The sequence below is a fragment of the Tupaia chinensis genome, unplaced genomic scaffold (genome assembly GCF_000334495.1).
Source record: "Tupaia chinensis unplaced genomic scaffold, TupChi_1.0 Scaffold000226_1, whole genome shotgun sequence".
Lineage (NCBI taxonomy): Eukaryota > Metazoa > Chordata > Mammalia > Scandentia > Tupaiidae > Tupaia > Tupaia belangeri.
In genome coordinates, this window is record NW_006159701.1 from 679262 (window position 1) to 696098 (window position 16837).

General features: G+C 52.9%; 1 protein-coding gene across 1 annotated transcript; it reads left to right on the forward strand.

Annotated features, from left to right (window-relative positions):
• The first annotated feature begins 3818 nt into the window (after positions 1-3818).
• On the forward strand, positions 3819-14437 carry CRYBB2 (crystallin beta B2). The gene is made up of 6 exons (XM_006147863.1): positions 3819-3889; positions 5139-5218; positions 8406-8524; positions 10795-10927; positions 11983-12125; positions 14269-14437. Exons 2-6 carry the CDS (start codon positions 5165-5167, stop codon positions 14435-14437), a joined length of 618 nt encoding a protein of 205 aa, XP_006147925.1. The 5' UTR covers positions 3819-3889; positions 5139-5164.
• The last annotated feature ends 2400 nt before the right edge of the window (positions 14438-16837 follow it).

Here is a 16837-nt window from a genome sequence, read left to right on the forward strand (position 1 = left end):
TTTTTTTTTTTTTTTTTTTTTACATTTTGATGGCAAAATATACATAAGATAACATCCACCAGTTTAACCACTTAAAAATTTATTTATTTATTTATTTATTTATTTATTTATTTATTTATTGCCAGAGGGCAGGTGTGTTCACCACAGAAAGAGAGTAAGTACCCCCAGTGGGGGACAGTCACATCGCAATCCTTTTTCCTCCATTTCTCCACCCCAGGAGGATTTGGGGGGCATGCCTGCACACTTGCCTGGTGTGGTTTTCAAGCTGCGAGGACTGGAACTCAAACCATAGTCAGCCATGTTGGATTCAACTCCCTTACCTGCTGGGCTCCAATGCCGGCCCGTTTTCACCATTTTTAATCACACAGTTCGGGCAGTGCGTGCCGTCATCCCCTCTCTCCATCTCAGAACTTTCCATCATCCCCAACAGAAACTGCCATGCCACAGTAACTCCTCATCCTCTCTCCTCCCCGCCCCTGGTAATCTCCATTCTACGTTCAGGCTCTGTGGATTGCCTATCCCGAGGTACCTTAGCCAAGTGGAATCATACAATATTTATCCTTTTGTGTCTGGCTTCTTTCACTCAGCATAATGTTTTCAAGGCTCAGCATCTGTCACAATTTCCTTCCTTTTTAAGGCTGAATACTACTCCATTGTATGAGCGGGCCGCATTCTGCTTATCCATTCATGCGTTGATGGGCATCAGGCTGTTTCCACCTTCTGGTGGCCGTGAATAATGCTTCTGTGGATGTGGTGAACTAACATCTGTTCAAGCCCTGCTTTCAATAATACTTTGGGGCAGGTGCCCAGAAGCACAATTGCTGGATCATATGGTAATTCTATGTTTAATATTTTTGAGACTGTCATGTTTTCCATAGAGGCACCATTTCCCATCCGAAATTTCTGTGCTTTTTAAAAGTTTGTTTAGTTTTTCATGAGCAAGAGAGATGAGAGACAGAGACAGCACTCCCACGTATTCTGACATCATAAGCTATGCTCAGTCTTGGCCAGCCCCGGATTCAGAGCACATACATGCCCGGAACCCTCAGGGAGGCCTCCAGACACGAACCTGGGACTTTCTCATCTGGGTCAGCCTTACAGGGCATTGAGTGTTCTTGCTGCGCCACCATCCAGCCCCGAATTTCTGGTGTTTTTTTTTTGCATTTTATTTTTAGTTTTTACTACGGTGCACTCACTGGAGAGAGACAGACAAGGAGAGAGAAAGGGAAAGTGAGAAATCACCCCCTGCAGTGGATGACCACACCACAGTCCCTTCTCCTCCAGTCTCCTCTCAGGAGTTTGGGCACACATGCACATGCACCTGGCATGATTTTCAAGCCAAGCCACCAGGTCCAGGATTTGAACTGCATACTTGGCCATGAGGGATCCAGACACTTTAACCTCGTTGCCACCTGCTGCCCCAAATTTCTGTTGTTTTTAAGCCAGTTTGTGTACCTTGCTACAATAGCCCTGGGAATCTCACACACGCACCTACTGTGTGTCAGGCACTGGGCTCTGTAGATACCATGGTAACAAAGCAGACAACAGTTCTGCCTCCATGACACTCATTGTTGTAGCTGGAGAGACAGAAAATGAGGACATCCACTTTTTTTCTTTTTTTGAGAGATTTTTGCTGTAAGGCGCTCACCGGAGAGATAGAGAGAGACAGAGAAACAAAAAGCAAGAAATCACTTCCCAGGGGGATGGCCACGCTACAGTCCCTTCTCCTTTGTTCTCCTCTCGGGATCTTAGGCATGCATGCCCCCCCGCCCGGCGTGAGTTTAAGCCACTGGGTCAGGACCCGAACTGTGGTCGTTTACATGGGAATCCAGCGACATAGCCATTGCACTAAGTGCTGGTCCTGAGCATCCGGTTTTGACAAGTGCAGCTGAAGGTAATGACATGGCTAGGGGGCTGGGCATGTGCATGTGGCATGTGCCTGCATGCCTGCGTGTGTGTGCGTGCATGCGTGTGTGTGCATGCATGCGTGTGTGTGCGTGCATGCGTGTGTGTGCGTGCATGTGTGTGTGTGCGTGCCTGCGTGTGTGTGCGCACACCTTGAGGAACTAGGAGATGGGACGGGGTAAGTGTCCTCGATCCTCCACCCAGTTCCACTTTGTCCCCTCTCCTCCTGGACCTCGGATTCGGTCAAGACCTAGCTGGCGACGCTGTAAGGAAGGGGCGCGAGGGAAGGCCGGGCGTTCCCGCGCCGTGATGGGGCCAGCAGGAGGGATCCCAGAGCTCTCTCCAAACCTCAGGGGCTTGGGATTCTAGGAACGCCCCACGTCAGGCCAGCAGGTGTGGGGCAGCCAGGGGCCTTGAGGATGACTCGCACTCTCCTTGGCCCAGCGTGACTAGGCCCTGCCCACCCTGCCCGCCACTGCGACGCCTTACCACATTCACCTGTTTTCAGGACTCCCTTAAAACACCACGACTCCTCACATGTGGGCCCTTTCTGCTTGGAACCCTCTTGCCAGCTGTTTCCCAGGCTAATTTCTCCCCATCCCTGAAGGCTCCGCTTCCTCCAGGGAGCTCTACTGGGTTTCCCAGGCTGGGCTGGGTCCCTTCCCTGGTGCTCTCTCCTACAACAGAGCTTGGCACCAAGTGGAGGCCTGACACATATTTGTTGAATGAATGAACGCCTGCATGAATGAACACCAGGCCCTGCTAAACCTCCCTCCTTTTACTTGTGTTTTCCTCCCTGGCCACCGAGATTCGCCTCTGTCTGCCATGCCCCAGGGCCCGACTGACCGCACCGGTGAACCCAGCCTGCCCCCGGTCCTGGCAGCGGGACGGCTGATGCATGCAAAGCGGGCATCTCTCCTTGCCCAGCCGCCTGACCACCCTGGCGCGGCCGAATCTGAAAGCTAATGACATTATTGTGCAGAGACACAATGTCTGTAGGCATTTGCTGACCCGGCCTTTGGTGCGGGCTTAATCCAGCATTCTCGCCCTGCTTTCCGCGGGGCTGCAGCGATCCCCCGTCTTGGCACCGGCTCTTCTGGGGAAGGTATAAATGCCACCTCCCGCCGGTCGGGCTTCACGGGCACTCGCGGGGGCTGGTGTCACTGGTAAGAATGCTTGCCTCTCTTGCTTGCCTGGTCTTCTTCTCTCATCCCCACCCCGGTGGGAGACTTGGGTTCGAATCTAGATGCCACCGCTTTCTGACAAGGGCAGAGACTTCAATGCTTTCGGCCTCAGTGTTCTTTTCTGGTTAATGGGGAGAGAGGTCGTCTCACTTCCTTGATTGTGGGGGCTAGAGATAACGGGGTTGATGGGTCAGGCTGGGTGGGTGTTCGGGCCCTGCTTATTACTAGTTTTACGCTGACCATCAGCATCCTCATTTTTACCGGAACTAGTGAGGAGACTGACTACGGATTCCCAAGAATCCAAGCAGCGGTTCTCCGGGGTCATTTGTGGGTCTGTGAGCTGTCTCTGTGTCCACAAACATCCCCTCCTGCCAGGGTGGTCCTTGAAAAGTTCATGGGAAATGCCTTTTAGGAAAAAACTATGGATTTCAATTTTTTTTCTTTCTTTTTTTTTTTTTTGGCACCAAAATAAACTCATTCCATTTTCCTATGAGCTCGTGAAGGCCCCTGGTCCATGGCAGCCGTGGGGCGGGAGCCCTCGGGGGCCGAGGCAGCTGCTGCTCCCTGGGCCTCTGGAATCAGGTGATTTCAAGCCCGGTGGAACTGACTCGAATGGGGCTGCAATTGCTGCTGTTTACTGGGTGCCGAGTGCGTTCTAGGACGCTCAGGCTCACGCCTTATAGAACTGAAGCCTTGCAGCGGGTTCACAGAGGCGGTGAGGTGCCCGGCCGCCCCGGTTTTACAGGATAGGAAAGTGAGGCGTAGGGAGAGGACGCGAACCGCTCGGGGCCTCCACGCAGGTAGGCGGTGAGCCGGGACTGGATCACCGGAGCTTTGTCCTCCTTGGTGCGAGAATACCCACGTCCAAGGGGGCACAAGAGCAGAAGCTCAGGCACTGGGACAGGCAGAGATGGCTGTTTTTTTGGGGGGGAAAGCAGCAGGTTCGGCTCCCAAGGTCACGTCCTCCTTAAGGACGTGTAGTTCCGGCCTCTGGCGTGGAAGGGGCTCCTGGAAGCTGGACACTGTCGCTGCGGGAGGAGGCTAGATTTCTTCGATTGTTCCCAGGGAAACGCAGTCTGGGGTGACTTCCTCCTGCAGGGAGGGAGAAGGGGCTGCCGGCTTTCCAGATGGTTCTGACGTCTCGCAGCTTAGCTTGCTCCAGTGCGGAGCCTGGGCTGCACCGCTGTGCCCTGCGCTCCTTTCTTCAACTTCCTGCAACTGGAACCCCACAAGAGATGCGCTCACGGGCTGGGGGGCAAGGCCAGTGCTGGGCAGGAGGATTTGGGGTACAGGATGGGAGAGGGATGTCCGGAGGAGGTGGGCGGTAAGGGCCAGGGGTTCCGGGAACTCTTCATCTTCTCAAACTGGGAGCCCTGACGTGGCCAGACATGGCCAGGGGATGGGTTTTGTTCATCTCACATCATCTTCTGTAAACTCGGACGTTCTGCACGGAAGGTGGAAGTTTGAATATTGACAGGTCTGCATCGCTGCAGCACGCATTGTGTGGAGCTGAGTGCGGGGACCCCCCCGGGGAACCCTGCTTAAAGCTAAGTTTATCATCACTTTCAAAAAATTGCCAGAGGGCATGTGTGCTCCCCGGAGAGAGACAGACTGTGTTATGAGAGAGAGACAGACAGAGAGAGAGAGAGAGAGAGAGAGAGAGAGAGAAAGCATTCTGTAGTATGGCGTGGTCACTCCGGAATCCCTTCTCCTCCAGTTCTCTATCCGGTCAGGATTTGATGTACACATGGTGCGTTTTTCAAGCCTCAGGGTCCAGACTTGAACTGCAGCCAGCCATGTGGGATTTATGGGGGCTAACCCATCACTTACTTCCTTAGGCCTCAGTTTCCCCTCCCCTAGAAGCTGACCTGGACCCAAAGAAGTGCAGCTAAGGATGGCCGGTCAGAAAGCTGCCCCCAGAGCCCATGGTTCTAGAAGGACCAGGGGTGATGGAATTGCATGTGGAGCTACAGCAGAGTGGGCAGAGGCCCCCGAGGTCCAACTGGAGGCCTCGCGAGGTCCTCACTGCTGCCCGTTCTTGTCTTCTAGGTCATTCCTGCACGGGACAGTCCACCATGGCCTCAGACCACCAGACCCAGGCGGGCAAGCCACAGCCCCTGAACCCCAAGGTGAGTGCCTCGCTGGGAGTGTGCGCAGGGGGCGGCAAGCGGCGTTCCTTTCCCAGACTGAGTTTCCCTTCTGTCAAGTGGCGTTGGCGTCGCCTTCCCGGGCTCCACCCTCCCTCCCTGGCCCTCTCTGGACCTCAGTCTCCCCACCTGCATGGCAGCAGCTGGTTCAGAAGATTCTCCCGAACCCAGGGCTGGCATGCAAGTGTTCTCAGCCCCAGCTTCCAGCTTTGGGGACTTAGTTTCTCTGCCTTGCCCTCCGCTCGCTGCCCTCTGCCGTGGGGTCTCCAAGCCTGGGCGGACTCTCAGGCCCGGCTGGAGAGGGGTCTGTGAGCGGGTAGAATGTGGTTCTGGGCTGGAGAGGGGTCTGTGAGCGGGTAGAGTGTGGTTCCGGGCTGGAGAGGGGTCTGTGAGCGGGTAGAGTGTGGTTCCGGGCTGGAGAGGGGTCTGTGAGCGGGTAGAGTGTGGTTCCGGGCTGGAGAGGGGTCTGTGAGCGGGTAGAGTGTGGTTCCGGGCTGGAGAGGGGTCTGTGAGCGGGTAGAGTGTGGTTCCGGGCTGGAGAGGGGTCTGTGAGCGGGTAGAGTGTGGTTCCGGGCTGGAGAGGGGTCTGTGAGCGGGTAGAGTGATCTTACCCTCCCGTCAGAGGCTCGTGCCACCCAGTCTGCCCCTCAGCTCCATCAGCCATCACCCTCCGACTGCTTTCCTGTGCACCTCTGCTTCCAAGCCCGGGGAGCGATTCCATTTGGATCTGCCTTCCTGCCTGACTCGCTGCCTTTCTGGTCAGGGAAGCAGCCCCTCTCCTGCTCAACCGGCTCTGTCCCTTAGGGGAACATAAAAGGGACGTGAGGACAGACAGACAATAAGCAAACACATGAATATATGGTTTCAAATAGAAATGCTACAAAGGAGCAGAAAGGGAGGGCAAGGGGTTTCTTTGGGGGTGAACAAGGTACGGTAGAGTTAGCCGAGGTGATCAGGGAGGGCCTCTTGGAGGAGGTGACATTTGAGTAGAGATCTGGGTTAAAAGATGGAGCAGCCGTGTGAAAACTGAGGGTGGGGGATCGGTGAGAGCATCAGGCAGAGGGAACAGCAGCTGCCAAGGCCCTGAGGTGAGAGTGAGCTGGGTGAGTTTGGAAACAGCAGAAAGGCCGAGTTTAAGGCAACACCATCCAATGGGGGCATAATGTGAGCTACACACCATCAAAAAGTTGCCACATTCAAAAAAGTCAAAAGAAACAAGTGAGCTAAATTTTTATCTTTTATTAAACCAAGTAGATCCCAAAGATAAACCTTTTACGGCAGAGTCAACTGGAGTCTTAGTAGGGAGATATTTTATATTCTTTTTTTCATACTAAATCTTCTGACTCTCAAGGGAAATTCATACGAATAACACATCTTAATTTGGACTGGTTGTGCATCCTCAATGACCAGGTAACGAATGGCTTCCACTTTACAGGATTAGATAACGTGTATAATGGGGCCGCTATTGTATTGATTAATAATAATAACAGCAACAATGGTCCTGAACTTCCGGACTCGCTGAGGTCTTGCAAATGCTTGGAGAGGCAAATCTTTCTCATCAGTCCACTCCCTCTTCTCTCTACAAGTCCTCATCTCCTTGGCTAGTGCAGTAATAAAAGCAAAAAAACCAATGTCTATATTCTTCTTTGTTTTAGAGAAAGGTTTTTGCTATAGGGCATGTGTGCTTGCCAGAGAGACAGAGAGAAAGAGAAATCACCCTCCAGGAGGGATGGCCATGCCACAATCCCTTCTCCTCTATTCTCTTGGGATCTTGGGCATGCATGCATACCCATGTGCCTGGCATGAGTTTCAAGCTACCAGGTCTGGGACTTGAACCATAGCCGACCATATGGGAGTCTGGCACCCTAACAACGACACCATCTGCTGGTCCCCGAATGTCCATATTCTTGATTCCCCTCAGCAACCTGGCAAAGCAGGCATGGTGATCCCACTTTACAGGTGAGAGAACTGAGGCTCAGAGGAAGCTGCTCCCCAGGGCTCCACAGCAATGAGGGAGGCCTCAGAGCGCATGGCTCCTGGTCCCGCGCTGGCTGAGTCAGTGACCGTGAAGGTTGAATTGAGCCCATGGAATTTGTCTCTGGGCCCTGCCGGCCACTCCCTTCCCTTCCTTTATCTGGCTAATCCGCAGCCTGGGAGAGAGGAGCGTGTTTACCCAGCCAGTGCTGACCGTGTGGATTCTGCAGCTGGATGCCCTGGGAGTCGGCTGCCCTGAGCCCACCTCTCCACCCAGAGGCAGCTCCCTGCAGAAGCACGTCCCCAGTTCTCATCACAATCGCTAGCAGCTGGCCTGCTGGTTAGGGCCTTGGGGGAGATCCTCACTTTGCTTCACAGAGTTTCAGTTTCCTTGATGGGGATCTTGTGAGCCCCCTTCCCTGGGATGATGAGAGAAGCAGGTGAGACAAGGGGAGTGAAATCTCCTTACCATGTATCCCCAGGGGTGGTCCTAGGAAGACCCAGAAAGCCCGTGAGGGCTTAAAGAAAAGGCCCAGGTATGTGTAGTTTTACAGGTGAAATGGAGGCAAGAGATGGCAATGGCACAACTGCTCCAGCCCTGAGGGGAGCAGGGGAAGCTCTGACAGTGCAGTCTAGCCCCTTCATACTCCCGATATGGTCCGTAGTCTGATGGCTCAGCATTCTGTGGGAGCGGGTTGGAAACACAGAATCCAGAGGCTGCCACCCAGACCTTATGCCTCAGACACTGCCTTTTGTCAAGGCTCCACATCCTGCGTGCGCATGTTAGAGTTTGCAAAGCGCTGCTCGAGTTTTCGCTGCATCAGACAAGCCTGGGCTCCGGTTTCACCTCCGCCACTTACTCACATGGGCTTTGTAACATGTCTCTTAATTAACATCCTTATGTTTCCCACAAACAGAGCAAACACAAATCACTGTGCTCCCCTGAATCCTTCTAACGATGGAGGTAGGTTCTGTCTTTATGTCCCATTTGACAGAGAGAGAGAGACCGATGCTTAAACGAGAGAAAGGTGAATTCAAGCCCTTGCAGCTGGTCACCTGCAGATCCAGGACTGCTGGAGTTTATGTTTAGCTCCTGACAGCATCCTCCCAGGCTCTCTGAGCTCCTGCCCAGCTTCACTGCCTGGCTCTCACTCCTTCCCGTCGTGACGGCGCTGACTCTCGCTTCCTCTTGCAGATCATCATCTTCGAGCAGGAGAATTTCCAGGGCCACTCGCATGAGCTCAATGGGCCCTGCCCCAACCTGAAGGAGACTGGCGTGGAGAAAGCAGGATCCGTGTTGGTGCAGGCCGGACCGTATGTACCTGGGTGGCCTCCCCTGCTCAGGGGCTGCCGGGGTGAGGCAGTCAGGCTGTGGAGTTAGGGGGATCTGCCCTCACTGTGTCCTAGACTATGTGGCTGGGGGTACAGGATTTGGGGGTCTGACAACCTATGGAGACAACTTGTGGTTTAGAATTGGAGCTGCTTTCAAATCCTGGCTTCATTCCTTCTGGGCTGTACGAAAGGCCTAGAAACTTCCCTCTCTGAGCTTTCTCCTGTGTAGTCTGAGGTGGCAGGGAGAGAGCTCAGGTGGAAGGCCTGCCACAGAGGTCAGCCACTTCCTTGAGGTAGGAACAGGGGCATGGTGACTCTCAGGGAGTCAGAGAGTTCTCAACCAGAACTGCTGGTCTCTGGCTCTAATCGGACCTTACTCTCCTGGGAGGTTTAAGGCTGGGGGTCTCAGTTCTGCACCTGCTCCCGTTTCTCGAATCCTGATATGGGGCTGTAACAGATTTGTGGGGGCTGGGACTCTTCCAAAAAAGAAGGGGGCTGGAGTGGACTCTGCCAGCGTCACGTAGGTGAGTACAGTCCTTGTGGCTGCTAAGAGCCTTGGGCACAAACCCAGGGGATTGCAGGAGGCTCTGCTGTGATTCCTGGTCACCCCTGCTCTGGAAGAGCCTCAGGAATCCGGGGTGTCCACTCCAGCTCCCACCCAACAGGTCAGCGAGTCTGGCATGGTGGGGGGACCCTAGGTGACCCGCACCGTGTCTCAAGGTTCTCAGGGAGGTTTGCAGAGTGCACTGGCCCTGCCTGAGAGTCAGAGATGAGCTGTAGAGAACACGGATAAAGGAGTGCCCCTGCAGCGCTCGGTTACCTGGCGAGCTCAGGGAATCCTTGCATTTATGAACATGTTTTTCCAGATAACTCAAGTTTCTTTTTAAATTTAAAAACATTTTTAAAATGTACATCTTTATAGTGTACAACATGGTTTTTTTCCCAACTTAAATATGACGCATATGAGTCAAGTCAAAGACATTACCATATACACTATCATCAGCAGATACATTTTCATTTTTGCGTCTATTAAATGTGTTTTATATATATATATATTTTCCCCCTGATCCTCTCCCTTCTAACCTCTATGATTTTCAGGTTTTATTTATTTATTTATTTGGTGAAGAGGGCCTCTTTCTCTCTTTTTCTTTCTCTTTTTTAGTTTTTTCCCCCTTAGGGCAGGTGAGCTCACTAGAGAGAGACAAAGAGAAAGTAAGAAAGCATCCACCAGGAGGGATGGCCACACTGCAGTCCCCTCTTCTCCATTCTCCTGTTGGGATTCTGAGCACTCACACACATGTGCTTGGTGTGAGTTTCAAGCCACTGGGTCTGGGACTCAAACCGCATTTGGCTATGTGGGAGTCCAGCGCCTTAACCACCATGCCACCTGCTGGCCCTTCTTTCTCTTTTTAAGTTTATTTATTTATTCCATCCATGAATGAGTGAGTGAGAGAAAGAGAAAGAGACAGCAACCCCAATAGAATCTTGGTGCAGCAATTCTAGGGAATCTGAATCCTACATGACCACTGTGGTTCGAATCCCCACCCTGGTCTGGCCTGAAACACACTGAGCATATGTGTGAACTCAAGATTCACTGGGCTAGAGGGCTGGAGGAAGGAGGTTGCAGCATGACCAGACCCTGTGGAGGGTGCTCCTCTCTCACTCTCATGCACACATACACACACTCACTCTATCATGAATAAAGGAAAAATAAAAAAAGTACGAAAAAGAAAGTAGACCCAAAGGAGGGCTTAAGATGAAGAAAGTGCCTGAGCTTTAGAGGAGGTCTAGAGTCAGTGCTCAGCTCTTCCCAGCTCCACTCTCTGACACCACCTGGAGAGCTTGAAGGCTGCTCTGGTGGGAGCATTTACACCATGGGAATTGGCAAATGCCGCCAATCAAGATGGTGGGTTTTTGCTTTCTCTTTCTGAGATTCAGCCATTCACTTATCAGCATACCATTGGTTTCAGTGCATGGAATTTATACATCAGGATGTATTTGCTGAGCAGTCTTTTGGACTTTCTTCTTATTTCTTAGTTGTGTTCCAGATGGTTGAAGGCAGCATAGCACCAAGTTCCAAATAAGTGAGGTGATTCTGCACTTGGATTTGCTGTCTTTGGATTTAGATGGGGCTATGACTGTTTGCTGGGCTGGACAAGAGTGGACCTTGAGCCAGAGTGAGCAGCCAGGGTCCTACCACAGAATCTTGGAGTGGGACTAACTTGCCCTACCTCTCTGTGTCTCCACTGCAGCTGGGTGGGCTACGAACAAGCCAACTGCAAGGGTGAGCAGTTTGTGTTTGAGAAGGGCGAGTATCCCCGCTGGGACTCATGGACCAGCAGCCGGAGGACGGACTCTCTCAGCTCCCTGAGGCCCATCAAAGTGGTGAGGCCCCTGCCCATCAGCCACTTCTTCTCTTGGCCACCGGGAAGCAAGAGGTCCAGGGGCCAGGAAGGAGGCTTCATTGTGAACATCATCTCCCTTCTGATCTGCCAGTTGCCTCTTCTGCATGTGACTTTGCAAACATCATTTTACCTCCCTGAGTTTCGGTTTCCTCATCTGTAAAATAGGGATATTTGCATCTACTCCTCTGAGGTTCCAGTGGCTTAGCCTGAGGGTTGCACAATGCCAGGGGGTTCCATTCACAATACTGCAAGGTGCTTCAAGGGATGCTGTTCACGGTCTATTCCCTGAGGATGGTGCTCCCCAGGGTCGTGCACCTCCTGTCACAGAGTCATCGCTCACAAGGGATCACCACCATAACTGCTAAAGTCATTCTGGATTTAGGGGTGCAGAAGAGTTAATTTAACTCTTACTTAAGACTCATAGCAGAGAGAGCTTCTAGGGCTTGCCTGGTCCTGATTCGTGCTAGTGTGTGAACAGGGAGAGAAAAGGGCCCAGCAATGCACAATTGTACTCCCAAACCTTCCAAGCCCAGTCAAGTTCTTCCCAGAGCTCGATAGAAGGCTGGAGAACATCGGGCTGAGTGCCCCACAGAGCTGCGTTGCCAAGCGGGGTCACCTTGGGCAGGTGACCTCACCTCTCTGAGCCTCCGTCTTCTTTGCCCACTGGCTTAAGAGTTGTTTAGAGGAATACATAAGTAAGAAAGGAATCATGGGGCCAGTAGGATGGGAAGAGATGTGGAAATGAAGGAAACCCCAAACAACTTAAATACCTGCAAGAAGCACCAGTAAGCCTGTGTGTGTGTGTGTGTGTGTGTGTGTGTGTGTGTGTGTAGGGGTAGACCATGGCTGGCATTTATGAAAGAGGAAACTGAAGCGATGGAAGAGACAGTGAAATTTTCTAATCAAATACTCTTCAAGTGGCCCAAGAGGAACTCAATATATATTCTTCCCAAGCCAACTTGGGGCATGAGGGTGGAGTGGGAAGGCCCCCCTGGGTCCCCTCCCCACCCTCACCTGCTCCCACGCCGTCAACAGGACAGCCAGGAGCACAAGATCATCCTCTACGAGAACCCCAACTTCACGGGGAAGAAGATGGAGATCATCGATGACGACGTGCCCAGTTTCCACGCCCACGGCTACCAGGAGAAGGTGTCCTCCGTGCGTGTGCAGAGCGGCACGTAAGTGCAGTCCCAGCCCTGGCTCGCCGTCCCAGGGCCCCAAGCTCTCGGCCCCGAAGGCCTGACCCGTCCTGAACTCACTGATCACCTCGCACCGTACTCCCCCGACCTCAGTCAGGACAGCGGGCATGAAAACCGTAAGTGGCTTTCATCCTGAGGTTGCACCCAGAGCCATGTTCCAGGCAACCCCCGGCCTTTGCAGTAGAGAGAGCTTGGTCTTCATCTCAGTCCCGAAGAGCAGGACAGTGTGTGTCGGTGCAGGGCAGTTGAGGGAGAAGGGTGGGAATGTGTCGAGTGGCCTTACCCAAGCGGTGAGAGGCAGGGCGGCCTGCTCATGCTGGCCTTCTGCTCCATGACAGCCTGAGTTTGGAAATGGGCTTTCACCATCTACCATAGTGAACTTCGTTGGCTCATAAACGTCGGCCGTCAGCACTGAGTGAAGAGTTCGGATTCCAGGGGCATCCATAGATAAGCGTTACCTACTCGCTGCTGGAACGGACTCATACTATTCAGTCGTTGGAAAAGTCATGACACATTTTTGCATAGAAAAAAATGTGTCCTGAACTCACTGATCACCTCGCACCGTACTCCCCCGACCTCAGTCAGGACAGCGGGCATGAAAACCGTAAGTGGCTTTCATCCTGAGGTTGCACCCAGAGCCATGTTCCAGGCAACCCCCGGCCTTTGCAGTAGAGAGAGCTTGGTCTTCATCTCAGTCCCGAAGAGCAGGACAGTGTGTGTCGGTGCAGGGCAGTTGAGGGAGAAGGGTGGGAATGTGTCGAGTGGCCTTACCCAAGCGGTGAGAGGCAGGGCGGCCTGCTCATGCTGGCCTTCTGCTCCATGACTGCCTGAGTTTGGAAATGGGCTTTCACCATCTACCATAGTGAACTTCGTTGGCTCATAAACGTCGGCCGTCAGCACTGAGTGAAGAGTTCGGATTCCAGGGGCATCCATAGATAAGCGTTACCTACTCGCTGCTGGAACGGACTCATACTATTCAGTCGTTGGAAAAGTCATGACACATTTTTGCATAGAAAAAAATGTGTCATGACTTTCCCGGTGACCTAATAGTTTGTAGGAACTGACTCTGAAATGTTCAGGGGTTTGTAAGCTGGTTGAGCAATCTTTGGTAGCTTGAAATCAGTCCTCGTGAGAACATTTACACCACAGACATTGGCAAATGCTACAGTTTAAGTCTCTCTCTCTCCCTCCCTGTCCCTCTCCCTCTCCCCCATGAGAGCTAGAGTAGCAACAAATCCTTGCTCCTATAATAGTTGGTAAAGCTCTGTGTTTGTATTCCCATTCATTCCACTTATTGCGTACTGTCATGTGTCAGGCGCTGTGTTAGGTGCTCAGTTGATGAAAAGAGGTGAAGGAAACCTGGATTCTGCCTTGTGTAACAAGAGGGGTTAAGTGCTGATAATTTAAAAATTCACACAAATGGAAGCGAGTTCTTTGAGGGAGGGTTGCTTGGGCTGAAATCTCAAGGAAGAACAGGAAATGCAGAGGTAAAAAGCACAGAAGGGGATCCCCAGCAGGAGAACGGGATGTGCAAAGGCCCTGTGGTGGGAGGAGCCTGATGAGCCTACAGTGACCACGGAGGCCGGACGATAGATGTGGGAGCACCAGACGGAGAAGTTGAGGAGGTGGCATCTGCAGAGAGGAACTGAACAAGGCCGTGTGACATTTTCTGGGGAGAAGACTGTAATTTTTATCAGGTGCTCAGAAAAGTTAGTGGCCCCTCTGCAGTAAAGGCCCGCGATGGTGAAGGGATTACAGAGGGCTCCTGGAACATTCCCCACCTTTGCCTTGCATCTGGGCTTGGGGCTGGGACCAGAGTAGACAGAGTGGTAAGAGGCCCATCTTGTTCAGTGGGCTTAGGAGCACCCCTTGCTCTGATCCCAGGATCAGGCCTTGAGCCGGTTTGTTTCAGGAAGCAGGGAGCTCCCCATCAAGAGAAGGAAGGAAGCAGAGGCTCGATGCTGGAAGGGTGGGGTACAAAGGGGTGTCCAGCTCAGCACCAGGAAGTCTGAATGGTCGAGAGGCTACACCCTTCCTAATGCCCTCTCTCTCTCTCCCCACGCCCCTTCTTCCTGCTTCTCCCTCTGTCCCCCCATTTCCCATCCCCACCCCGGCCCTGCAGGTGGGTTGGCTACCAGTACCCTGGCTACCGCGGGCTGCAGTACCTGCTGGAGAAGGGCGACTACAAAGACAGCAGTGACTTCGGGGCTCCCCACCCCCAGGTGCAGTCCGTGCGCCGCATCCGTGACATGCAGTGGCACCAACGAGGGGCCTTCCACCCCTCCAACTAGGTGCTCCCCACCACTCCTCCCTCCCAGGAGCCAGGTCTGCTGCCCAGGACCCCTCCAGACCTCCCAGCGAGTGAATAAAGTGTGACTTGCATCTTGTCGGCTGCAGGCCTTTTATTCCGGTGGGAGTTGGGGTGCGTGTGTGTGTGCGTGTGTGTCAGAGAGAGAGAGGGAGGCAGGGAGGGACAGAGACAGTCAGTTTCCGGGGGCAGGGCTAGGAAACAGGCCCTTCCTTGACTCTAACAGCTCTGCAGCTCTTTAGCTGTGTGGCCTCGCATACTCTGTCCGACCTCTCTGACTTGTTTCTTACCTGACTTACAACTCCTTTGCCCCCTGAGTGGCTGGGTGCGCTGGCCTCCTAGGCCCCCCTGTATGTGCCGACTGAGCGAGTCATTCTCAGGGCATGCAATGGGGGCTGGACAGGGGGACAGCGGTGAAGCATGACACCCTGCAAAGCTGACTCACGTGGGAAGGTTCTGGGCTCCCATCTGGAGACCTCCCAGAGTATGCTGGGCATGCATGCTCCCAAGATCTGGGCTGGCGAGGGCTGGGGATGGAGTGTGGCGCTGAGACCCTGCCGGGGGTGTTTTCTGTTTCTCTGTCTCTGTCATAGAAAACATTAACTTAAAAATCAATGTAGCCACAGTTCGCCATTCTCATTTTATTGTATTATCACCTTGACCCTAGGAGGGTTCGTGTTTTTGTTTTTTAATCTTCCAGAGGAGCCAAGAACTCTGTAACCCATACCCCATCCCAGAGAGAGGCCATAAGTTCACGTCTGCGTGTGTGTGTGTGTGTGTGTGTGTGTGTGTGTATGTACACTGGTCTCTTTATTCATCATTTCTGTGGTCTGATCATTTAGTGCAGCCTTGGGGGCAGGCAGGCTCAGGGTGACCACACAAAGGGGTGGGAATGAGACTTGGGTACTGGTGTCCAACCAGCCCGGGACTAAATGAATGTCGAGGCATTGGCCAGTGGTGGGGCTGCAGGCAGGTCATGTGATTCTCAGAGCCTCCATGCTTCTCCTTGGGGAAATGGGGGAAAGTATTGCCCCCTGCACCTCCAGCTTGCAGGAAGCAAGGACAAGTTAATCCAGGCACAGTCTCCTGGGGCTCAGCATCGTGGCTCTCACTACTGGAAATTTCTGCTCCCAGAACGCAGCGCCTCTTCATTTTGTTTTTTGGTATCTTTTGATGTCGTTTTAAATTTTTAACGTAGTCAAACACCAGGCTTCTCTTTTATGGTTCGTGCCTTCCGTGCCTTTAAGACGTTCTTTCTAACCCAAGGTCACTTATAGAGTCTCCAATATTTTTTTCCCCAGACATTTTAAAGTTTTGTTCTTCGCATTGAAGTTCTGAATTCTTTGGTGCGGATTTTGGTGAATAATGTACAGTTAGGAGTTCAGCGATCTATTTATTCACTTCCAGCAGCGTTCAGAAATATTGAATCGAGAAGCCCACCTCTCCCACCGGTGCGGTGTAACTGCTGTCACTTACTAGGTTCGCGTACACACAGGGTCTAGTTAGGACTCTCTTTTCTGTCCCTGGGGTCTCTGTGTATCCCCGAACTCTGACCCCATGGCAATGATGATTGCTTTATAGTAAGTACTGAGGTTTCCAAAATCATTAGTCTGCTTCAGAAATGCTAGGCACGTGTGCGTGCATGCCCGGCATCCCAGGGGGAGAGAGGAGGAGAGAGGATTGCAGTCCAGCCATTCTATCTGGGGGGCGATTTCTCACATTCCTTCTCTCATTGTCTCTCTCCAGGGAGCGCACGTGCCCTATGGCAAAACAACAGCAGAAGAGAATAGATTTAAAAAAAAAATCTCTTTACACCTCCATTTAGAAGCATCCCTTCCAATTCGTTTTTATAAATAATTACGAATTAATTAATTATTATTATTGGAATTTGCTAAGAGAGACAGAGAGAGAGGAAGAGAGGGGAAGTGAGAAAGCATCCCCTGGGACATGGCCACCCTGCAGTCCCTTCACCATTCTCCTCTAGGGACTTGAACTGTGCCCTCAGAATGTGGGAGCCAGCTGTCCCTCTTGCTCCGTTGTCTCACTTTCTCTCTCCATCTCTCTGCTTCTTGCTCCTCTCCTTGTCTCTCCTCTTCCTCTTGTCTCGTCATCTCTCCGTCTCTCGGTCTCTATCTTTCCGTCTGGCTGTCCTCGCAGCTCTCTGTCCCCTTCCTCTCCATCCTGGGCAGGGTGCGCTCTCCTCTTTCAGCACTTCTCCCTCCCGCCACCAGGTGGCAGCGAAGCGCCGCGCTCGGGGCTCCCGCGCGGATTCGGGCGCCGTCGGCAGCCGGGACAGCAGACGCGGCGGGGCCTGGGCGCTCTTTTCCTCCGCCGCCGGGAAACGGGGCTCGGAGGGAGGGGGGCGGCAGGGCGGGGGGGCCCG

Coding starts and splice junctions, on each gene's coding strand:
- CRYBB2 (XM_006147863.1), top strand. CDS start 5,165: ATGGCCTCAGACCACCAGACCCAGGCGGGCAAGCCACAGCCCCTGAAC. Junction 8,525..10,794: donor GTGTTGGTGCAGGCCGGACC/GTATGTACCTGG, acceptor TCTCCACTGCAG/CTGGGTGGGCTACGAACAAG. Junction 12,126..14,268: donor GTGCGTGTGCAGAGCGGCAC/GTAAGTGCAGTC, acceptor CCGGCCCTGCAG/GTGGGTTGGCTACCAGTACC.